Source organism: Aptenodytes patagonicus, chromosome 1, assembly GCF_965638725.1.
Source record: "Aptenodytes patagonicus chromosome 1, bAptPat1.pri.cur, whole genome shotgun sequence".
In the NCBI taxonomy this organism is placed as follows: Eukaryota; Metazoa; Chordata; class Aves; order Sphenisciformes; family Spheniscidae; genus Aptenodytes; species Aptenodytes patagonicus.
In genome coordinates, this window is record NC_134949.1 from 207701773 (window position 1) to 207727231 (window position 25459).

Sequence of the window (25459 nt, forward strand, 5' to 3'; positions counted from 1 at the left end):
TGTGTTTCTCTTACTGGAAGTGGGAATGCTTGCTTGTCTTAGAAGCACCTGCCAGATGAATTGGTTTTGGATCATATACAGCACAATCATTCTGCTCCTGAAAAGCACAAAACATGAAAAGGAAAGGGGGGGGAATCATAAGCCATAGTTCAAAGGAAGGAAATTTTTTTTTGTCTGGCTAGGCAAAACATAGCCAAGCATGTTTTTTAACAATTACTGTAGACAGGCATGCTGGCTGGTTCAAAAGCAGAGGTTATTTTCATTGCTGTGGCTGCTGCTTTAATGCTGCCATATAGGGAGCAAACCAAGCTTTAACATAGTTCAGGAGCTTTTGTACCACAAGCTAGTAAGTAGAAGGTGTGAGAATCTCTTAAGGTAGTAAAATCTAAGAAAACGAAGATTGGCTCCGTTTCTGTCCAACCCATTTGTTATGTTTTAGGATAATAAAATATCTCAACTTAATTCAGGAATACTTGTAAGAGGGTACTACTGAGGTGAAATATCACAGTGGTACATAATCATACAAAAACCTCTTCTTTCATGAACCCACCAGTTATTTCATACATGTTTACACACATTCAATTCACTTCCCAGTAGGCTGAAGAAAGCAGTTTATACTCCTTCTAGAACTGCTGTTTGCCTCTATGCAGCTGCGGGGTTTTTCTGTATGCAAAAGTTTGTGTGCAGTAAGTAAAGGTGTGAATTTTTCAGCATACCGGCTGCTGTGCACCAGCTTCCTTCTATGGACTCTTAGGTGTAAAGGGGTTCCCTCCACCTTCTGAAGGGAGCACATGACTTTGTACAGGAATGCTTTATTGCTCAAGTCATTATAGATGTGTCCTAAAGAACACATCTTGGTGCATCCTTCTCCCTTGTGCTAACGAAAGAATGTGTATGGTCACCAAGTGGCTCAGACTGAGGAATTCATCCCAGATTTGAAACTGATCTAACAAAAGTGGTTCATATTAATTTAGTTTAATTCCTTGATCCAGCTCACAGCAGTCCTGCACAAATATTTGTGCGTTGCCTTTGAGATGGTAACACAGGGACAGTGAGAATAAAACTTTTTTTGGTGCTACCACTGTCTTAGGGTAGTTGAAAGTATTCGTGCAACTACAGTCTAAGTGAATTTGTATGGGAATTAATGTAGAGTAGCAAGCGTCCTGTGAATTCACACCCTAACCAAGAGCATGCATCTGTGTTCAGATGCACCCTTGATGAAGACAGGATTGCATTTAGAAAGTTTTCCTTGGAGCTGTAGTGTCTAGAAATGTAATCCCTCTATCAGCAAAACAAAGTTGGGACTTTTTTTCTCTGAACATAATCTAACCATGACAGATTCCTCTATGATGTTCCTGAAATACGCCTTTTCTTTTCTGTTCTCATCCATACTCATCTTCAGTCTTACCGAGTGCAGCCTCTTCTTAGATTTTACCTGCTAAAATCAACTCCACCCCAATCTTTTCAAATTGTTGATGCTATTACATCAGTGGCTTGACCATTTCACCTACTCTTTTTGAGTCATTACAGTATCTTACTATGCTGCTCATCAGGTTCAAAGTCATCAAGTTAATACTTAGTATCATGAGGCACCCTCTGTTTTTGGCGTGTTCCCTGTCCTTGCCGGTAACACTTGCTCCTGTCTCTTGTTTTCTCTCACAAATATCTCAGTGCCTTCCTTGTTTTGCCCCATGTGTAGTGTCCTTGCCAGACTGGTTTACCAAGTTTGCTTGCTTGCATCCTTCAGCTCTCATGCCTGTTGTCTTTCTTATGAAGAGGAAGGGGTAAGACAGCATACAAGAAGCTAAGACACTTGAAGATGCTTACATACTATAATGCATGAACATACTACATTTTATATTGTCATGTTTTCCCTTATTTTTTCCTACTACTCCCATCACCTTTATGTTCATGAACCTCACTTATTAAGAGGTCTTCTCAGGGCAGTGAAGCATTTTATGCTTGCTTCTAAGGTAAATATCTGTCCTGAGTTCCTTTTCCTTCATCGACACCCTGTTCATCTTGATGATGCAACTAGAATCATTTCACTGATACCCATGTTTGCACCACACCAGTGCAAGTCTTTTAAGTAAGGACCTGCAAACCTGAAGTGTAGTTATGTGAACAAATTCTTGTGGGACATAGCTAGTTCATTAGCTATTTTGGAAACTGCCTGGACTCTCATTGAAGCTAAATAAGCAGCAGCTTATTATTCCTTTGTTGGTGGTATAAAGAGCCTTGCATTTCCTAGATACATACGGGCAGCTGAAGAGCCTTGAATCAATGCCCTCATCTAGCTTGTGATAACATGTTCCTGTAACTATACAAGTCAGAAATGCTGGGTGGGTTTGGAACTTTCAAGGAAGATAGAGTATTCCCCTTTTCATCTTTATAATCCTGTATCCACTACTCCCTTAGAACATTTGTTACTCATTCCTCTTCTTCCGCTCTCCTCCATAGTTGTAAACATGTGGTAGAAAGAAGATTCAGGGAACTCCTACCTTCCCTGTAGGTATTTCTGTTCTGTGTTCATGGTTCTCAGGTACCTGCTGCAACATCTGCCTTCTCCCACAGCCCCTTCCCTCCGACATTGATGAGGTGAGTGTGCAAGGAAAATGGAGGTTTAGACAGGGAGTCAACAAACCACGTAGACAAGTGGAAACCATCGTCATTCCTGTGCTGTGAGTTGATTCCCCTGTTTCTCTGTCCCAGATGCATCTTGCGCCATTCTTTTTCTCCAGTCGGAGATAGTGGGGCACAGTGTGGGCACAGCAGCTGGATGCAAGGAGAGATGCTGATTGTTTTTAACAGCCCCATTTGCCATCTTCTTCCTGTTTCTCCAGCTCCCAGGTGCTGCCCTGTCTGTTTCACACTGTTTACAGATGTTAATTCTTCCAGCTTAAGCTGCTCCCTGGGCAGTATCAACAAGGATTAAAGTTAAAGGGATTCTGTCATATTTGTTTTCCATCTTCTTGTCCCTATGCTCCAGTGAAGTGCTCTTCTCATCCACCTTTGCAATAGCCCTGACCTTTGAACCAAAGGACTCCTAAGTCTAAAGGCCTGGAGTCAAATATTTGCCAGTTTTGAGTTTGCAGTTGAAAAGCAAAGTGATTTTTCCAGCAATATTGCCCATTGCTCAAGTGCCTTCTTGAAGCTGGCAGCATAGATCTTGATTACTTAAACCAAGTTAAAGATTGCACTAGTCTCCACTGACATTTCACACTGGGAGTGCTATCTTGAGTTAGCTGTTTTGAAATTACTATTTTTTTAATCTTTGAGTGAGACCATGTATATATTCTAACTTTTGGTGTATTTCCTTCACTTGAGACTCAAAAGATTTTGCAGTGTCCACCCCCTACTTGGCATGCAGTATACATGCCTGCATGTTGCCATTTCAGCCACAACGTTTACATCAACTGTACTAGTGCTGCTGCTCTTCTCTAGACCCGTAACTTTTTTTTTACCTTTTCCTATTTTGCTGACTTTGCATAAGGCTTCTTTTCATTCATACATTGCATGCAGTGAGTGAATTGTATTACTCAACCTGCATTTGGCACGTCTCTGTTGCATTGGTGAGCTACACCCACCCAGAAATTGTTCTGATTCATTCAAGCTGTAGGTGAGCTGCCAGTCAGAGCTCAATTTCCAGGACCAGCTGGCTGAGTGAGCTTTGAAGGCCATCTCCAGCTTAGGAGTTCACATTCACCAGGTAAATGGATCAGCCTCGTCCAAGCATTCAGCTTTCCCAAGATACTAATGTTATCTCTTTAGATTGAGGCTCGTGAAAAAGATTTCTGGCACAGTCTCTTCTCTTCTATCTTCTCCTGACTGTACCAGAATCAAATCTACTCAGATCTATGGTATTATTACACAAGCTTACCAGGTGGTTGAGAGGTTCCCCTTGACGTTTGGAAAAGTACCAAACCCAAACTATTCAGCACTGGTCTAGGTATAATAGACCTGCGTCAGCTGGATAAGCACCAGAATAACTGGTAACTGACACTGCTCTGTTTGCCATTCCCTCTATTGCCAGTTGCTCATGTGGATTTGCTTGAATTGCCATATTTGACTGAATTTCCATATTTGACTGAATTGCCATTTTTGATGTTGTGATTGTCCAGCTGGCAACAGCTGCTGCCATCAGCTGTGAGTTAGCAAGGTGCACCCAAGTCCCCATAGTTCTGCACTCTTCAGCCTCAATCATTTCTACTTCTACATCTGGGAACTTCTGTGATGTTGCATGATGTGGGGGCAAACTTTTTTTTTTCTTCCTCACTGTTAGAAGAAAAAGCTCATGTGAGCCAGGTGAAATGTAAATATTGTTGTCTTGTGGTTGGTGCATGAGTCTCATCCAGAATTGTCTTGGGTTGCCAAGGTTCCTCATGTGGATAGCGTATCCCCTGTAGGTTGATCTGGGTTGGCTTCAGCTGCCAAAGTCTGTGAGCCCAGCTGTTAAGATTTAACAGGCAAGCACTTATGCCAATGGCAGGGTATGGTCAGTAAACCCTGATAACCAGTGGTCCTTTCCAGAGTGTTTATGGAGGAGGATGGTCTCTGCTTATTCCCTCGGTGAAGAGAGAGAATCGTATCACAGCCTGTTCCACATCCCACAGTAATGCTTCTCTTCCTGAATCTCACTTCCTGCCAGTGATGTTTTGGAGCCCGCTAGGCAATTTGAAGGTTTCTGGCTGTGTGTCAATCAAGACAACTGAGCAAAATACTAAATTTCCATATAATTAGAGCACCAATATACCTGTATGACCAGCTGACCTTGCTTTTTGTGTTGGAGAAGGCCAGAACACGCCAGAGTGTGTTCTAGGAACACATATGCTCCATGGGTAGATAACACAAGGAAACAGGCTGACTAAATGCTAATTGGCACACTCTTGGCACCAAATACACGTTCAAGCAACTTAACAAGACTGCTGTTTTTCTCAGAGCCTCCTTCCTACTGATACTGGAGAATGTTTCTAGTCCATTTTTTAAGAGAGTTGAATACTCTCAAATCTCTCCACTTTGCTCTCGTGCAATGGACATGTTCTCCCATTCTGTCCTTTCAGTTGTTTATCTGATGGTCGTCATGACTTCAGAGTGCTAATTTCTTAAAGGAAATTTAATACTTCCTTGAGCATCTGTCCTTTGACAGTTCTTCTGTCTTTGGTCCAGAAACAAGAGTGTTCTCCATACTCTTACTGACCTCGGAGGCCTTTTGGAAAACCTGTACTTCAGCGATTTCAGGCACCTTGAGCAGTATAAGTGGTGTAGTTTATGATTCATTGTTGCCAGTAGTCAGAGGTTTCCATTCCTTCATCCAGCTTTCAACCTCAACCACTTAGGGTTAGACAGGTGTGACTTCTATGGTATTGATATCACACAGTATTGCATTCCAGGGAACTGTCTACAAGCTGTTCAGGAAAGAGACTGCTTAATGACTCTTGACCTGAGTTGCATTCTTTTGTGTGGTAGTCAGGCCACCCCACTTACATTTCCTGCATTTTGTGGTTGGATAAGACCATGAGCAGTTCAGGTTCATGCTTCTCAGTCTGTACGATCTCCTGAGTCTTCGTGAAAGAGTTGGTGACCGTAGCTGCTTGCCTTTGTCTTCTGCAGCTTTCTCCTCTTTGCTTTGATAATTAGCTAATAAAAAGAGAGTTAAGGATGCAAATACTTAAGTCTCTGTGGTTCTCAGAAAAGGGGGATTGTCACAAGCTTTTAGTGGATATCCAGAACTTCCCTTCTCAGATCTAGGGTGTTCATCAGGATAATCACATTCTTTCTTATGTCGGCTTGCTTACTGCCAGAAAGCATTGCTCATTTACTGCTGTGATGCAGCTCACGACTTCTTGATTGATGTACAGTGGAAAAGGCTGCCTTATCCTTTCTTGATTATGTAGTGGTTAATAGCACTTAAAAGTCTACTAGATGTATATGTCTGGCTAAATGACCGATTTCTCTTTCTGGTGCATTTATCATTCTAGTTCCTCTCTAGTGCCTCAACAGTAATTTTTCTGAGATTCCTACTGGAGCTGATGGAAGCTGGACCTTTCCCTAATTCAGCCAAGGTCTACTTGACTGCCATTTTACCCATTGTTACCAGTTAGCTGGTTCTCAGGTTCTCTGACCACATGTTTTTTGAGATTTTTCACAGCAGGGTCAGCTCTGAGGTCAGACCAAGCTGCTCAGGGTTTCATCCAGTCTTGAAAACCCCCAGAGATGGAGATTGCACAACCTCTGTGGGCAACCTGTGCCAGTGCTTGAGTATCCAGTCTGAACCTCTCGTTTCAAATTGTGCCTATTGTCTCTTGTCCTCCTGCCATGCAACAACTGTAAAGAGCCCAGCTCCGTCTGCTCAGTGACCTCCCCGTAGGCACTGGGGAGCTGCCAGTGCAGCTGCCAAAGCCATCTCTACTGCAGGCTGAGCAAGCCCAGCTCCCCCACCCTCTCCTCACAGGGCAAGTGCTCCAGCCCCCACCATTTTGGTGGTCTCTGCTGAAGTTGCTCCAGTTTGTCAATGTTTTTCTTGTATTGGGGGATCCCAAACTGAATGCAGCATTGTGGATGCAGTCTAATGAGTGTCGAGTAAAGGGGGGTAATCACTTCCTTCAGTCTACTGACTGTGCTGTTAACACAGCCCAGGATGTTGTTGGCCCTCTTTGCTGCCAGGGCACACTGTTGGCTCACGTTCAGCTTGCTGCCTACCAGAACCAGGAGTTCTTGGGGTTCGCAAGCCTGTGTTGTTGCAAGGAGCTCTTCCTTCCGAGGTGCAGGACCTTGCATTTATCCTTGTTAATTTTTTTAAGGTTTTGTATTGGCTCATTCCTCCAGCCTGTCTAAGGGCAGTCCTGCCCTCCAATGTATCAGCTGGTCCATCCCCCCCCCCCCCATCCCCGCCCAATTTGGTATCATTCACAAACTTTACGAGCAAGTGCTGTTAAGCAGTACAGGTCTCAGGATAGATTCCTGCAATACTCCACTTTTACTGGCCTCCAGGTAGAGTACAACTCATTAACCACTACCTCTGAGCCTGAGTATCCAACCCATTTTTTTGTCCCATCTAGTTGTCCAAGCATGCAGACCTTAATGTCCTAACTTTAATAGAAGAATATCACGGGAGACAGTGTCAAATGCCCTTCTAAAGTTGAGGTAAATGATATCCACTACTTTCCTATTTTCCACAAATCCAGTGATGTTATCACAGAAGGCAACAAGGTCAATCAGACATGATTTACACCATGGTGTACCCATTGGTGACTACATGCTGACGGTCACAATCACTTTCTTCTTGTTCCTGTGCCCAGGAATTTGTTTCAAGAGGATTTATTCCTTGATTTTCTCAGGGACAGAAGTGAGATTGATTGGCCTGTAGTAGTACCCCAGATTGTTCTTTTGACCTTTTCTGAAAATGGGTGCAATATTTGCCTTCAGTTATCTGGGGATCTCAAATGATGACACTGATGCATTGACTGGCATGATTTTTAAAATATGATAGAAAGCAGCCTTGCAGGGACATGGGCTATTTCTCTCATATCCTTGGATACAGTCCGTCTCGTCCTATCGTCTCAGGTGGGGCTGAGTTCTTGCAGATAGTCACTGACTGGATCGTCATCTACTGCTGATAACTCTTCTCCTCCTTAAACCCTGCCTCTAAGCACAGAGGCATAGGAGACCTTGTCAATAAAGACTGAAGCAAAGAAAGCAATGAGTAACTCCGCTTTACCTGTTTGTCCTGTCAGTAAATCACCCACCCATTCAGCAACAGGCCTACACTTTCCTTGTTCAGCCTTCTGTTGTAGTAATGTAACAGCAGAAGTCCTTCTTGTTGCCCTTGACATCCTTGCAAGTCTCAACTGGAGCTGAGCTTTGGCTTTCCTGACACCATCCCTACATGCCTAGGCAGTGTTTTTAAATTTCTCCTTTACACCTTGTCCCTGTTTCCACCTCCTGTATGCTGCATTTTGCACTGAAGCTCATCCAAGCCAATCTCTTGATACATTTACTTGTCTTCCTGAATATCAGGATGGACTGTTCTTGCTCTTGGAGGATGCTGTCCTTTACTGGCATCTCCACTGATGCTGACCACAGGCTCTCACCCACCCAGTCACCCATCCCATAGAATAGCTCCATACATCTGAGCTGCTCCTTTACAGAGATAGTACACCCCCTCCTTGTCTTTCCTCCTTGTCTTTCCTGAAGTGTGTATCTGTCCGCTGCAGCACTCCAGTTGTGTGAGCCGTCCCACCACACCTCAGTTGCTCCAACGATGTTGCAGTTGTGTGACCACACATGGAGCTCTTATTTCCCCTGCTTGTTTCCCAGGCTGCACGCATTTGTGCATTTACAAAGTGCACAAGAGGTGGACTCCTTCAGCCTTTTTTTATACTTTCTTGAGGTTTTGCTTGTACCTGTTACCCTACACTCTTTTCTTTCCACCCCCGTACACCCCTTCCTCACTTGACTACATATAGGTTGTAATCTCACTTTTTCAGTGTTCCTAATATAAAGCTTTTATCACCAGATTGGCCAGGTTTTTGGCAAAGATGCTTCTTCTCCACTTTATCAGGTGGATCCCGTCTCCCCCTAGCAGTGCTCAACCATCAAAGAGGGTCCTGTGGTCATAAAAGCCAAATCCTTGTTGTTAACCCCAGTTGCAATACAAGGTATTGATCTGCAAGATCCATCTGTTCCTCGTTCACTGGAGGCCACCTGGGTCTCCATGCCTTTGACCCTTTCCCCCTGAGCCATGTTGCTCTTGATACACTCTGGGTCAATAAATAAAAGTAGCAATAGGAGTGCTTCAACTGATATGAAACATACCAAACAGGAGGAGAGGAGAGGTGAGAGCCCTCTCCTCATGGACACGGGTCGGGGAAACTTTCTAGTCTCGAGTAACAAAGCACGAGTATATCCATGGTTGCGTACTACACCCTTCACATACCATTGCCTGTTGGTATGTAACATTAATTGGTTTTGCAATGAAGGCATGTCCTAAATGATTTTTCCATGAACCTTAATGGAAATGTGGTGGATAGAATCCATTTTCCTTGATGACAATTAGGTGTCTTAAGCATAAGAGCACACCTGTTTTTTTGGACTCTGATTTAAGACAGTGCTTAAGCACAGGCAGCCTTACGGAACTTAAGTAGGAATTTCTGTTGAAATGCAATTTTTTACTCTTATTTTTAGGTATTTCAAATTATTGCGAAAGATACCGTGAAGGTATGAGACGTGTTCTGAACACCTTTGGACCAGTTCCAGAATTTTCAGGTGAAATTGAGCAGAAAATCAGTCAGGTAAATACGGAGTTGATAAATGCAGTGACATTCAGAACAAAGAACGTTAGCTTTTATTTTAACATTTGTACCATTTGAGTTTACTGTTAGAGGTATCTGTAGTTTGTATTTCTTGTGTGAATGTGTACTTTGAACGAAAAGATCAGTACAGAATGCATTTAAGTCCCTTTTCAAAGCACTTTGACATACATCAAGGGAAAGTGATCTAGCAGCTGAGTAACATTATTACTAGACAGAGGAGTCAACTGCTAGCAACTATGGGTTATTGACACTAAATCCTCCACACTATTTCTTACCACTTCTGTCCTGTGTCCTCTACCATAATATGCACAGCTTCAAGCTTCCTTTCCTAAATGACTTTTCTCCCCGTGTCTTCCTCCTACTCCATCTTCCTGCATAAACCCTGTAGCTTTTTTCTTCTGGGTGTTCTTTTTCTTTTTTTTGTATACTTTACAAACTAGAGCTCCAGTCTGTAACGCGTGCAAATACACGTTTAAGTTAAGCATATGAGCAGTCCGGTAAGGTTACTTGCACGTTTAAAGATAAGATGTGTTTAGGTGCTATGCTGGATTGGGACCCAGTTTGTCTATTAACATTCCTAAGCCCACAATTTGTTTATACTCACTGTATAGGCTATTTTGTATGATCATAGGAATTAACTGAAGTATCATTATTTCCTAACTCTGCCTTTTCATAGTTGCCTTTTTAACACTTTGCTAAAGAACACGTGTATGTGTTGAATCATTCTTGATTAGCTGTCAGGTTAATTCCATATATGGAAGCTCTCTGTCTGGAAGACAGCATTTTTGTTCCTATTTTTTTTGTTCCTATTTATACAATTTCAACATAAGCTATGTTAAAAAGGAAAAAGATTCTTTTATGGTTAAACAACATAGACTGCTTATAATAACAATCAATAATAATTGTGGAGTTATTCACAATTAGAAGCTTTTGATTAGTATGAAGCAGTGTGGGTTTCTTTATGGAAAGCTGGATTCTACTTCAGTGTCTGTTTCTGCATCTCTTTATCGTCTTTGGTCTTCAATGCCAAAGATGGGTTTGCAAGAATCCTCTTAAGAGTAAAACATTAAACATTTCTTATCTTACTCCTCTGTCCCTCCCCCTGACTTTTTTCTGGAGTGACTGCAACTTGCCAATCATTGGTAGCAGGTCCAGGTTTTAGCCAGTTTCTCAACACTTGCCTTTTAAACCTAAGACCTGAGGTGCTATTTTGGCAAAGATGTCCTGTGAACTCTACCTGCACTCTCAAACCAGCTTTTTTTCTTTGAAAGAAAATCTGCTGCAATGTAGTAGCTGGCCAGAACTTACCTCTTGTTCTCCTTTCAGTGATATATTTAACTGGCACTTCTAAGACAACCTTGATTATGCACTCAGAAATACTTTTTTTTTTCCATTTTGTTTTAAATATCATTTTTGCGTGCTAACTTTTTCAGACTTCTACCTTTGTGTCCTCATACAGTGCTGTACTTTCTCTCCCCCATATTCCAATAAGCAACAAAAATCATAATTCTGGGTTTGTTATGTCTCTTCCCCTGTCATTTCGATTATAACTAGCACTCCTAAGACAAAATGTTTTTAATAAACATGGTATTCCTCATTACATTTATTAGGAGCCAGAAGAGAGATCACAGCTTTAGACACACACAGGAATTTGGTTTTACATTTTTAGCCACATAAATGGCCAGGTTGCCTCCTTCCTATTTAATAAAAGGTTATTATCAAAGAGACTAGACAGTGGCTGTGTGGGGCAAACCGAGAGAAGAGGCTGATGCTTTGATGTTTCTGTAGGCACCTTCATTGCTACATTCAGGCCAACCTTCTCCAAGTGGGAGCACTTTTCTTCTTGTACAGGTTAGCTCATTTCCATCACTCACGTAAAGAATTAGTGACCTATTGCTTGTGATTGATAGACTAAATTACAGTTTGTGTGGATGGTTACTTGGTCTGACGCAGGGAAAGCAGGAAAACAATGCTGGTGAGAAACTTTTTACTCAGAACGTGAGATTTAATCATCTTAAATTTTCTGTTCCAGGCAATGTCTGAAAAAATTCCAGTTGTTCCAAAAGTCCTGGATGCCAGGAGAAAATGGAGAGATGAATGTCTCACTGGTCTTGCCAAACTGAAAAAAAAAATGAAATCTGACTGACGTGCACCTTGTCTAACAGGAGAGAAGATTTTATGAAGAGCAGATCTTCATAAAAAGTGGAAATTTTTGGTCATGCAGAAGAGGAGACTGAATGTGCAACCAATGATATGCACAAATGTAGAGACCAATGAAACATTTGGTCCAAATTTGTCGTGACGTAATTCATTAATAACTGGAAACAGTTATTTAAAAGTTCAGTTAAAATTTATCAAATTATATATATGCATTAGATGTGTAAGCATTAAGTAGCTTTAGCAATATTAATATTGTGCAATGCTGGAACGCAATCACGTTTTAAATAATGCATTTTTCAGCTTGCTTAGGAATTCAGCGCTTGAACAATATTTGCTTATGCAGGGATCTGAAATAGGCAAACATCAGCTGTTTGTCACTGGAGAAAATAAGCCTTCACCCACCAATCACTGTGACAGCGAGGTTAATTTGTGAAGCACTGACTGTAGATAGGAGAAGATTGTGTTGAACAAAGAGTAGATTCACTGGCTGGTGAGCTGAGACCTCAACAGCCGTAAGGGTCACTTCAACTTAGCTCTGTAACTGTTCCACAATGTAGGGGAAAGAATTATTCCTCTTTTCCCTCCCTTTGGCACTTCTGTACCTGTATGATGATCTAAGTGTGAGTAAATAGAGCAGAATTCCCTCCTCATCCCCTACCCCTGGTTCTGTAAGACTTACCAGAGACCTACTTGGTCTTTAAGACCATGCACTTGATACCCCATGGCTTTGCCCCCAGCTTAAGTCAGATGTTTGATGCTGGCCATTGGCATTGCTGCATAAACATGTACCCCATTTTAAGACTTGTCTGTGAGAAATAAGAGATTTTGATTTAATAGCTAGTTTGGGAGACAGTATGGTGCAGTGGATCAGTCTGGACTTTCTCCCAGGCTACTCCATGACCGTCTGAGTGATCCTGGGAAGCCAGTTCACCTCTCTGTTGCCATGTCTATTTTGTACATTATTTGAAGCAAGGAGTGCTTCTTTAGGACTCAGCTGTACTGAATTTAACAGCTGTAGCTGAAGGGACCCCAGGTATCTGCTATTTTGCTCCCCCACAGAGGGAAAGATGCAGTGGCTTAGGTGTAGCATTTACGCTTTACTGCTGCCCTTCCTACAGGAGACACAACATCTCCTCCACATACAAAGGTGCAGTGTACACCTGGAAGCAGTAATATCCTCAAGTTGCTGCAGTGGCGTGTTTTGGTCCACAGCAGACGAAGTGTTATTATGAATGTATGTACCCTGTAATATAGTTGGACTTTGATCTTAGCTGGAACCTTGGGACAGTATTGTTATGCAGATAGTAAGAATAACTTGAAAAAGTGCATTGCACCAACACTGCTTGAGTTAAGCATTTCTGAATTTGTGCTAACTGGTCATGTAACTTCAGTCACTGCACAGATGCAGTAGTGTTAAGCTGCCATTTTGCTAATGCTCAGCTCACGGACATTTCAAATCTTGTTTTTTTACAGAGCGTGCAGCACACAAACAAGTTACTGAAACTTAATTAGTTGCCATTTTGAGCTGAACAGCAGAAATGTTTGTGTGAACATACCAATACCACTTAGTTCTGCTTAGGTCACAGTAAAAGAGACCTGAGATAAATTGTATTGCTTGACATAAGCGGTGGGCCAGGAACACATCTCTAGATGTGAAACATGGGGTGGGAGGCATAATGCTGAGGTTGTCCTGTGCTCCTTTATAATCAGCAGAGAGAAAGGAAAATTTGTAAGCTCAATTTATTTTATCCCAATATAGACTTAAAACTGTCAGGTTTCTACTATTGCTTTTTATTGCCACAGCAACTGGCTCAACCTGCATTTAGACATCTGGAATTGGGGAGGTCAGTCCTCACTCCTGATGCCTTATTAAGCAACAGTAAAGTAATAATGGGGCTGATTTCCTCATTTTGTGTATGTTTTTGTATTTCAGACAAGGCCACAGAAGGTTCCAATTATTTTCAAGGTTAGACCTGTTTTCTATGAGCATATGACATTGTCATAACTAATTAGCTCGCATTGCTTCTGTTTATTCTGAAATATTTTAAAACTCGATCATGTCATCAAATATTTACCTCCATCTTTATTATTTGCTTATTAATAAAATATTTTAATGAAGAAGATATTAACTTCTGTGCTCCGGTGTGATACTGTAGTGGTAGCACTATTTAGTATGTCTTTAGAAACCAATGCCCTGGTAAAATAGTTTGTGGAAGTCAGTGGGAGTAAATGGACAAGAAATAATGTGCATTCTCCTACAGTCCATGTGTTGGTGACCACCTGCTGCAGATGCGGGGCCCTGCCATGAGGGAATGGTTTTCTGTGGGGGGAAAAGCACTCTGTAGAGTGCCAGAGCACTTCCGTGCGGTGAGCAGCTCCTCCGCAGTGTCGCATACAGCAAAGCTCGCCTTGGAGCACCAGTTCACACCCAGGTTCACAGCTACAAGTTGGGGAGGAGATGCTTGACAAAAAATATATTTTAGCTGACATTTGCTTAGGATTTGAAGCACACAAAATTATTAGTTGGTAAATGCAACAACTGGAAAGCATTACGAAAAGCTGGCTAAAGGAATGAGATGGGCTGTCCTCATCCCAGAGACCTGTACCCTGTTCACAATTAATCCCCTTTACTCATCAGTCGTTTGTGTCTGAATCCTGCACCCAGCTTGGGGCTCCCTGGTACAAGACAGACATTGGACAAATGGTAGGGGAGGCCCCCGAGATGGTGAGGCTGGAGCATTGATCCTGCGAAGAGAGGCTGGGGGAGCTGGGCTTGTCCAGCCTGGAGCGGAGACGGCTTCAGGGGCACCTACCAGCAGCCCCCAGTGCCTATGGGGAGGTCATTGAGGAGACAGAGCCAGGCTCTCTAAAGTGGGATTTCGTGAGAAGATAAGAGACAATGGACGTAAGTTGAAACACAAGAGTTTCGGCCTGGATGTAAGGAGACACTTTTTCCCCTATGAAGATAGTCAGGCAGAGGCACAGGTTGTCCACCGAGGTGGTGCAGTCTCCATCCTCGGAGGTTTTCAACTCCCGACTGGATGAAGCCCTGAGCAGCCTGGTCTGACCTCAGAGCTGAGCCTGCCATAAGCAGGAGGTTGGAGCAGAGACCTCCTGAGCTCCTTCCCAGCCTGCATTAGCCTCATTCCAAGTTTGGTTTGATTTTGGCCTATTTTGTATCAAAAATGTTGCTCCAGTTTAAGTAAACTAACTCCAAAGAATGTGTATAGATTACTTCAAATTGTCACGTATGTTGAGGACTTCTTAACCTAAATCGTAAATGAAATTTAGGATGGTGTGAATGGATGTAAATAAATCTGCATTCAGGTTTTTCCATGCATTTTCCTGGGAACGTTAACAGAATATCATTAAATTGGCACAACTTTTCACATATAAAGAATCCCTTACAGAAAGTCTCAGCCACCAAAAATCCCATGTTGTTGGTCCCCAGGGGCCACCCACCCCTCCTGGTGATGGATAAACGCAGTGTTCACCTTGTCCGGTATCTCCACTGCTCAGGGCTGCTGGAAGGAGCAGGGTTTGCTGAGAGGGGAGGGTTCCCTATCTCTCTCTCTCCCATCCTTTCTCCCTTTTCACTTTTTTCCTTTACTTCTCCCTCTTGGTTCTCAGCTTCTCATAATAGTCCATCACTAATTTCTTCCAGGGTATTTTGCTGACAAGCACAGTTGATTTTTGCCTAAAAGATGGTATAGATAGGATAACGCAATTTCTTGTGAGAACCAAAACCAGGACAGGGAAGCAGGATAGTGCTTGTGGTTCTTGTTATAAAACCAGGAAAAATCATTTTGAGACAAAATGATGTCATTGTCAGACTCAGTTTTTCAAAAGAAAGATGAGATATGCTGCCAGTGCTTGTATGGTTACATGACAGGATTGCATTGCCATAGCATGGAGCTACAAAAAGGTCTTTGAGAACATGTAACTGTGGTACCCTTGCAGAGATGGAGGTACGGAGGACAGGAGCCCTCCATGAGAAGAGGAGCCCGGCAGATGTGAGCCTAGCAATTAGTGCAAGTGTCAGTAGGAAAAACAAATGGTCTTTTGCCTTCAACAGCCTACCAGGCCCAAAGGGAATGTTTCACAAATTAATTTGGATCTAGTTAGAGTAAACAAGTGTAAATGAATACATTTGCTCTAGCTGCCTGCTGATCTGCTCCCGTTCCCCCAAGCTCCAGTCGTGCTGGCAGGGCAGCCTTCTCTGCTCGTCCTGCACCTTCCATTTTTCATGTGTGTGTGTGCATGCATGTGTGCGTGCTACTGCAAATCAGTCAAAGTGAGTGGAAAGACAAAAACTGACCCCGGGGAAAACTCACATTTGATTTGGTAAGGCTTTGCATCAAGCCAATGGCCAAGGATTTCTTTCCATTCTTTTCTGTGATTTCAAAAAGAGAAAGGAATTCCTCCCTTCAGCGTGTTACTCAGAGTTAAGTAGAGATGCAGCTTGAGAGCATGCTGCTTAGAGAGTTACCCATTGACTGGTATTTCTTAGAGTTCATTTTTCAGGTAGAATTTTCTCTCCCCTCTGAGTTTTTCCTTTTATTGTACAACTTGAATTTGGAAGAGTCACTTTACCATCGAATACAAGCTAATATTCATATGTGAATACTGATAAATACTGATTTTTATAATAAAGAATAGCAGAGAGACAGGAGCTTAAATCTGGTGTATTCATTTAAATGTGTGCACTTAATCATGGAAGAGCAATACTCAAATGGCAAGATTTAGCTGCATATCTTAATATTCATAAAGGTTTAAATATTACTTACAGCACATGTTGGGAGCAGACCAGTAGCAAAGCTTGATTCCTCACTGTGATGTCTGTACAAAGCTGTCCATTGGGAAGAGTCAGTATCCACATCCTCCACTGCGGCGTGTGATGCTGTAAGGTGCAGAGCTGTGGCTACACAGACCTCTCGCTTCTTTTCTAAATGGGAGGTCAGCAAAGAAACTAGCAATTGAAATAGCAAATGCTGTCATATCAATAGTTTCATAAGAATTGGGGAAAAAAGATGCTAGAGTGCCCTAACTTGGAGCAAAACAGGGCAACCTTGAATGTTTGACCCCCAGAATTTGCTTTGAAGCTCCAGTTTGCACATGCTGATACGTTGTGAAATGCTCTGAGGATGGTTGCAGCTGGCTTCAACTGCAAGCCAGCCACAAGTGAAGCCATGAACAAATGCAGCTGGACTGGCAGTTTTTTTGTATACAGCTCATCAAAAATTGGTCCAATGTCCTCCTGGCTGTGAGGAAAAGCCTGCACTACCCTATGGGAGCAAAGTGAATTTCAAGGAGAGCTGTTGGTAAGGGCACTGTTTCCACCAAATTCAGTAGACTTTTTGAAATACATCAAACCGCTTTGTTTTCTAGTTTGCTGGAAAACAGCATGACTTATTTTCTTAATGTATATTCAAAGAAATGCACTGTTGGGTTGCACATCACTCAGCATTTTCCCTTCTCTGCCTGACATTTTTTGTTCCTTCAGCGAGGATGCCCTTCATCAAACACTGAAATGAAGGGACACTTGGAATAAAATGGCACTTAGTGTGTGTGAGATTTCTTCCTGAACCCCAGTGTGAAATGGAGATTTTAATGCGTGGAGATGTAGAAGATGCAGAACCATCCAGAAACTTGTTTTCCTTTTTCTATGAGTAAAATGTAGCCTAACATGGAAAGGACAAGAGCCCAAATTTGCATGTGAATATAGGAAAGCTTTGTGAAGAAGTTGATCTTACTGGTTTTTTTAAAGATTCTATAAAACAGAGCTGTAAATTTGGCCCAAATTGGGTATTTGTTCTGTTTGGCTTAAGCCTAGATGATGACTACTGTTATAGTATTAATGTACCGCCCAAGGCCTCCATAAGGGTCCAACACCTCTGTGTCGGCACAACAAAAGGAGATGTTTTCCAACAGAAAACATTAAAAAGCATCTGTGATTTAAAACATTGTGAAAACCTTCCTTTGCATTCGTGATGTGTTTAAACTTTAACATCCGGTCTTGCACTAATTTTTCCAATATTGTAACAGTACATACTTTCCATATGAAGCCACGGTTGCTTGTTCTTGGTCTGCTTTAAAGAGAGAATACACCTAAAGAATACAATAGAGGCATTTTTTTGCAGCCCAGGGAGAAAGTGATGAGGCTGGAAAATCCTTGCTGTCACTCTGATATTACTGAAGAAATGAGGTTGTCATTTAGCCAGGAGTTAGAATCATAGAATCATAGAATCATAGAATCATAGAATAGTTTGGGTTGGAAGGGACCTCTAAAGGTCATCTAGTCCAAACCCCCTGCCATGGGCAGGGACATCTTCAACCAGATCAGGTTGCTCAGAGCCCCGTCCAACCTGGGAACTGCCTTGATGCAACTGGTTCTTCTGAGAGAGAAATCATTTTTGGGTGGTTTTTTTTTTCCTTGTCTTGCCCAATAACCATTTATACATAAATTAAAACTGGCATTACCAGTGGAAATTATTTACCATTGCCCTTGTGCTTCACTACAGCCTCTGCCTCATTGAAAACCTTGGCAATTTCCACATAGCACAGACGAGTTCTTAATACGTGCATTGCTCCTGCACGCAGCAGCAGCAGTGCTTGTATAGCAAAATTACCGGTCAGCTTTTCGCCCAGCTGTGTTGCCGTGGAGCTTGTATTTTCTTTTTAAGCTCTCCTTAAAAACTTAATGGGGTGCAATCTGTCTACTGAGTTCTTAGTAGTAGTATAGAAAGTATTTCTGTGCAGTTAAAAACAAATTATTGGAATTACCGCTATAATACAAAGGCGGCAGACCAAGAAGCACGGAGCTTTCCACATTCCAGCGCACCTTATGACCACGAAACCAGATTTTCTGATATTACTCAGCAGTGTCATTTCAAACCCATGCAATAATGGAAAGATGTAATTGTGCCATTTCAAACATATGGGGTAGTGGAAACAGGGAATTGCATAACCAGGCAATTTAACTGAATGGGCAGTGCCTGTGCCCGATCCATATCATATGGAAGTTTATGGAGTAGCATGAAGTTGCATTGTGTAATTCTGTAAATCAGAAATGTTTCTTGCATTTGCTTTTGGTTTTCCTTTTTTAGGAACAAAAGTTAATTACAAATATCATCTCCCCCCTATCAAAACCTGTATCAGTGCATATTAAGGGTGATTACAGAAGTCTGATCGATTTTTAAAGTCTGAATATAGCTTCAATTGCTGAAAGAGACAACATACTTCTCTATGACAACATCATACTTCTCTAGCCTGTCATTTACAAAACAAAAGCTATTAAAAACAAGGATATGAAAGCAAAGAAAAATATAAAATATAAATTTTCTAACAAGATGCAGGTATTATTTATATTACTACAAATAAAAACATATTTCATTAAGTAAGAACCTGAGCTTATGTTTTAATCTGATCTTAGTATCTGAATAGTTTATTATAAGGAAAACCATTAGCTGGGGATTCATGCAATCTTATTTAATCATCAGTAAAAATGAGGTACGTGTTTGTTAGTATTGCCCCAGTACACTGTATGAACAGTGCTGACTGTGTCTGCATATAACTTTCATTTTCAAGTCTTTTCTTATAAAAATTACAGTCCAGACTAGAGTGCTACCTCGGGAGAGTGCTGCCCTACTGACTCATCACACTTACTGCCATAAAACTTGCTGTGACAACCGTCCAGACAGTGGTCACTGATTGTATCCTCAGGTAACTATTGCCACGTCCACCCTGTTAGCAATTCTGTCCACATGTGTATGCAGAGCAAAAGAAAGTGTAATTTCCAGCTGCCACCTCTCCTGTAACCTGTGGATGAGTTTCTTGAATGGACCTTCCTCTGATGCCCAGCTCCCGGCTGTGCTGGTGCAGGTCAGTAAACAGGCAACGCGGGTAGCCTTTCCCACAGTCCTGGGTTTTCCCCATTTCTTAGGCCCGATGGGTCTGTGTTGGCATCCTGCCTGGCTTGCTGCCCTGTTTCTGTAGCAAAGGAGTTTTGGCTGTTATGTTTAAATAGGCCAGTCTGCCCAGTCCAGCTCATAGGAAGCCCAGCCACAGCCTGTTGCAGAGCTAGAAACGGATGTTCATCCTCATTCACCTGTCTTCCAGGCTAACAAGCTTGGACTATTCACCTGTAAAATCAATTTTTTCCTTCCAAGATAATTTACCTGCAAAAGCTAAGTGAGGTCCCTCTGCCCTAGCACTGTGCTGGTCCAGGCTCTCTGTTCCACGATCCCTGATGCAGCTTTTCTGATTTTCCCTAGTGCAGGTTACCGCCAGCTGCCACCCACCTGATGGCATTACTTCAGTGTGAGGAAAGCTTGAGAACTTGCCATGAGACAAATATTCATCTTATCAGCAGCATGTGGCTCTTTTGCCAAGATGTTTGTAGTTGTAGGACCTTCTTCAGGTGGTCATATCAAAGGCTTAGAAACCTATATTATCATAATTAAAAGGCAGAAGTGATCATCACTGGATGTTAGAGCCTACAAGAAGGGCTTGAACATGACCATGGTCATGATTTAATAATTTGGAATTATTATCAGAGATAATTTGGAAGCTGCCTAATTAAGGCAGTGTTGAGAGACTTCCAGAACAATACATGATCACCTTGTTTATAGTAGGAAAGCACAAAGACCAGAACTGAATAAAGCTCAGCTACCATGGGAAGACTGTTTTGTTTAGCACTAAGTCCATAGCTGTCTCTTATTTTTGGTAACTCAGTGAGCTTATTTTCAATGGTGGCACTGGAACTGCGTTACTCTGGCTGCTTCTCGTAACTCCTCCTTCTTGGGTACATTTCCTCAATAAGTTTCTCTGAGGGAAGCAAGACCTTGTATTTTCCAGCCCTTTTTTAATATATGATCCTCTGCATGATTTCCAAGCTCATGTAGCCATATGGTTATACATTACACTTTGTTATATTTCTTCTTTTTCCTTTTTTTTTAAACCTTCCTTTGAATTGTCCATTCGCCATTTACCATCCACCTGTGTTTCCACATTAGTCTCTTCTGATGACCCTTTTCTTTATTATTGATGTTTCTCCGCTGCTCAGAGGATTATCTTTAATTTCAAAGCTACACATGTGGATTAATTGCTACCCAGATGTTGTACCAACCTCCCACTCCAGCCTCTGCAGGCAAACTGAGTTTGTGGCGACTACTGATTTTTTTTCACTCAATAGATGGGATCCAAATGCCAACCTCTGGCCATCTGGACCCTGCTTGATCATGGTTGATGTCTCAAGAGCCTGTTTTGGTTATTCCCCAGCAGCACACTGCAGTTCCCCAGGCACAGCCCAGCTGCCCATTGGCAGCAACTCCTCTGACTCACGCTCCTCCTGCGAGAGCACCGTGTGCTGCTGGCGGTGGAGAGACAAATGCAGCCTTTTCCTAATCCTCTCTGTTGACAGTCATGTTTGGCTTCTCGGATTTAATCTCATGATATGTTCCAAGATGAAGCTGCTCCCTGTTTTATGGCTGACTCAGTATTTATCTGTCGACTCGGTGCCTGCTGAGATCATTGGTGATCATCTGCTCTGTGAGCCTTAAAACAAAGTTATTGGCAGAAGGCCCTTTTATACCACAGGGTTTTTTATATTTGGAGCTACAAGGCACAGGGTGGTAGAAGCAGGACCCTGGTGGTGCCTGTAATGGGGGACATTATGTTCCCTTTTTAGGCTCCCAGGGCAGCTCTTCCACCCCCCCCGGCTCCTGTTAGTCACCTTTTCTAACTCCTACATCCTCCCTGAGCGGCAGAGACCTCACCGCAGGTGGCATGCATGATGGATGTACTGGGCTGCTGTGCACTGCCCTCGCTTTATCACACTTACTGCTGCAGCTTCTCTGAGCCCCAGTTCCCTCCAGCTCTCACTTTATATTCTTTCTTTATATTCTCCAGCCTTGAGATATATTTTTGCTGGTTTCCAGGCCTGTTCTGCAAATATGGGCCTTCCAAACATGGTTTTCTCAGTGAATTCTTCTCTCTTTGTTACTTGAACTATTATTTTCACGTTTTTTGTGGTATATCCTACAGTTTCCCCTGGAGAAAACTATTTTTAGCAAATCCGTGACACCTGTTCCTCTTTTTTATTCCTTTTGTGGGGAAATTATGAAATGCTTAATACATGCTTCTACTTTTGTGAGTCTTTCTCGGTCTGGATATGGAACCAGCTACAGTTGCACAAACTCCATCCTTGGTCAAAATCCCCAGCTCGCATACCTGGGGAAAACCACAGTAGCTGGGTGGAGAAAGTACAGTCTCCACAACTAAATTGCAAGCTGACTTAATTAAGGCAGATTTATTAGGGAGAATTTTATGACAGTATGTTTTCACCTTTGGCAATAATCTAATAGGCAGCACAGCAGATAGCACAGGGCTGAATAACACCCTGAGCACAGCCTGGGATGGAGGGAGGCTGCACTGGGTCATCCTCAGGTCCATGTCAACATCTCCCTTCACTGCCAGGAAGATAGGCAACGGTCCTGGCCCACTCTCATTGTTTCTTTCCGCCATTTGTTCATACAGTGTGCTTTCTCCTAGCAGCCCTTTTTTTGCATTTGTGGCCTTATACAGTTCCTGCCCTACTACCTCATCTTTTTTTTTTTTTTTAATTCATGCCTGTTTGGGGTTCCTTACAGTCTCCCTAATTTTTCAGCTGCCCACTCACTGCTCAACTGCATCTTTGCATTTCTGTTTTTCCCCCCAGTGCAGCAGCTCTCGGTGGAGGCTGTCGGCCGTCTGGGTCATCCACCCTCCCCAGGGAAGGGGGTTGGAGATGGCAGAGAGAACTGCTGTGAGGGCTGCACAGGAGTCTGATCTGAGGGTGACACCTTGGCAGAGATTGTTTACTCAAGCCACGGTCTCAGCCCTGAGCGTGGCGAGTTAGAAAAGCCTGACTGGGGACTGAACCCCTGTCACCCTAAGACAGTGATAAGCCAAGCAGATATATCACCTACTGCTCGTACTTCCACATCTCCTCCTTCTAAGGCCCATGATTTTGGCTGACAGTTATTTTAGTTGTCCACTCGGTCATGAGCTTTGTTCCTTTTTGTGGGCACGGAGACCATCTTCACATACTTATCTACACTCTTAGGCTCACTGCTTATGAAATAGATTAAAAAATATTTTTCAAGCTTTTACAAGATTGTACGAAGTTCATCCTAGGTGAAAATACAAGCATCGAGAGAGTTTGATCCACAGCTTAGATTTTTTAAAAAAGTCTTCCTAAGTGTAAGTTTAGCAACTGAACAAGCTATTTAGAGCAGTTGCAAAGGTCTTTGAGTTCTCTTAGGGAAGGTTAGATACACACCTCTTGGAGATGATGCAGAGATAGTTAGTACAAATCAGAAATCCTTCATCCCTATAAGCATGCAAATTAAAAACAATTAAAATATACGACATTGCCTCATGCTTAATATTAGCATACACGCAATGCTCATGCAGCCATTCCAGGTTAGTTTATCTAACAAAGAGACCAAGAGGAAGATCAGGAAAAAGGTGGGGTGACACTTGATCACTAGTAAAGACTAGCTCTGAGAAGGTGGTTTCCAAAGAGATATTTTGGGAGCATTTCAGGTGATTATAAGAAGAAAAAAAAACTCACTGTAAACCACAGGATAAATATTCAAGGAAATGATCCAAGATAGCATGGTGGTGGGCATCGTAGAAAGGTATAAGCGAACATGGTAAAGCTATGCAAGCAATACAACAAAATCATTCCCGGAAAGGTATGACTAAGCCAGGGCTGCTGAGACATCACCATTTCACAAATTAATGAAGAAATCACCAAGAGTGGATACTCACACCTTTTAGAAAGGGGAAGTCATGAAAGAAATGGGAAATAAAGTCAAGATACAAGAATGTAGGCCAACAACACTAGTCATAAGGGAACAAACGCTGTGAAGGTGCAGGGAGTGTGAAAGGAGCACTTGGATGAAGGACCAAACCATACAGTCCATCCCAGCATAAGCACTGGTGTGTTGAAATAACCAGGGAGCCTGTCGGGAGGGATCGGTGTCAACACTGAGGCTGTGACAGATGAGGGAGCAGAAGAGGGAAACAGCTCCAGAGGAGGACATGGCTGTAAAACTAGTGGGAAAAGGCCACTGAAACATCAGAAAAGATCTCCAAAAACAGGCAGAGTGCAAAGAGGTACCAACTGGCAGGTTTTACTACACTTTCCTGATTTTGTGGAGGGTCACCTCAATGCTTTCTTAGGGATATGATGGGAGTCAGTATTGAAAGAAGCCTTGGTGAAAGTAGTTGTCAGGGGATTCACATCAGTTTAAAGGCAGCAGTGAGCAAGGAAGAGCCGGTCACCCGCAACAGCCGGCCAGGGAGCTGGGGATGCCATAGGCTGGTCGTGCTCATTCCTTGCAGGAGGCATCTGCTTCAGGATGCAGCACCTTACAGGGAAAGCAATAAATCATGCAGACACTCAAATGAAACACTGTCATAAAAAAAATGATGTGACTGCAGTTTTCCAAGAATTGGCAAACCTTTAGGCCACTGTTTGAGCTCATGGCAGCCAAGGAGTTGTGGAGTTCCTGTGCTTGTCACCATTTTCATGAGCAAAGATTTGGCATTTTGGGGCTGGGAGAGGTATTCCCATGGAAGATATGAATGCTGTTCCTTGGTCACTGCAGGTAACAAAGTATAAATAGCAGTCATATTTAAATTAGTGACAACACTCTCCATCTCCCTGCAAACATCATTTTTGCCAGCTTGGATTTACAGCCTCTCATCACCACGGTCTTCATCTAAGGCAAAGGACAAAATGTTGCCATACAGCAGCAGGAGTTAATAAAGAACAGGTAGATGCCACGTTTGCAGGAGCTGGACTCTGCACCACTAATTCCCCAATGGGTGATGGCAAATGGAGATGTGGCTCAGCCACCCGTGTTGAACAGTGGTACATGGAACCATTCTTTGAAACCTTTCTTTGGTGCCAAATGTATCCAATCCTGTGTGCGACAGGTCTGTGGGTTTTATTCCACAGAGTGAGGATGGCTGCAGCAGGCAGAAGGCTGGGTATATTAGAGATGTAAGTTTGAAAAAGCCCCGCAGATTAAAAGAATTGGTTGTAAGACAAGTACGGAGAGTATGCTGCGAGATAAAAGTACATAATGGGCTACAGCTGAAAAGATTATAGAGGTGATATGTAAAGAATGTCCTGAATTAATCACTTTGTAAGTATTTATGTTTTGTGAATCATTATCACTTAGCAACCTGCACCGTCCTTTTTATTTTTTACAAACTTACACTGTTTCCTGGGGGTATTATCTCTGTCTGGCTCAGCAAAATTAAAACAATATCTCATTTAATATTGTCTATAAGTAGATGGAAATAGTTGGCTCCAGATGTGTTATGAATTGCGCTTAGAGAATTAACATGGTTTAGATCACAGAAAGTGGGGCATACTTGGTGTTCAACACTTTCTTATAGAGCAGTAATCCGTGTTTAGCTTTATGGATCTTATCAAATGCTTGTTCAAGCCAAGCTATGACTCTTGCCAAGAATACTTAATGCCACATTTCAGGCGACGAAATGTAAATCAGGAAGGGACCCAGCGGGATCACTGGGTCCCCCCTCTGCACTGAGGCACCCCCCGCCTGCCAGGGACCCCTGCCGGACCCCCGCCCACAGGCATCCTCGGTGCAGGGAAACATCACAGGGAGTTTTGTCTAAGGACTCCTGAAAAATCTCTCTGGACAGCCCCTCCCCATGCTCCACACCTTGTACATCTTGGAAATGTTCCCTAGTAGCCAGTCAAAACACTCTTTGTTGCAGAAGGAAAACTGATTTCTTCATGTCTTTGTCTCCACAGATAATACAAAATTATCATCTCCTTAAGAAGGTTTTATGTGTTAGAGGATTGTTTCCATCTTTGTTCCTAATATTCTTTTTTTGGAGTAAATGAGCCAAGTTCCGCAGTTTTTCCTTTTGAATCCCTTGGTCTATATTTCTCCTGACTCTTG

General features: G+C 42.6%; 1 protein-coding gene across 4 annotated transcripts in view; it reads left to right on the forward strand.

Moving 5' to 3' along the window:
• The window catches only part of CRYL1 (crystallin lambda 1), a 62997-nt gene extending 49397 nt beyond the window's left edge, over positions 1 to 13600 (forward strand). For all 4 annotated transcript variants that reach the window (XM_076328123.1, XM_076328125.1, XM_076328124.1 and 1 more), the window contains 2 exons: positions 9184 to 9290; positions 11344 to 13600. In XM_076328123.1, coding sequence (XP_076184238.1) covers positions 9184 to 9290; positions 11344 to 11457 — 221 coding nt within the window. In that variant the 3' untranslated portion in view covers positions 11458 to 13600. The remainder of the gene's footprint in view (positions 1 to 9183; positions 9291 to 11343) is intronic.
• Positions 13601 to 25459: the final 11859 nt, after the last annotated feature.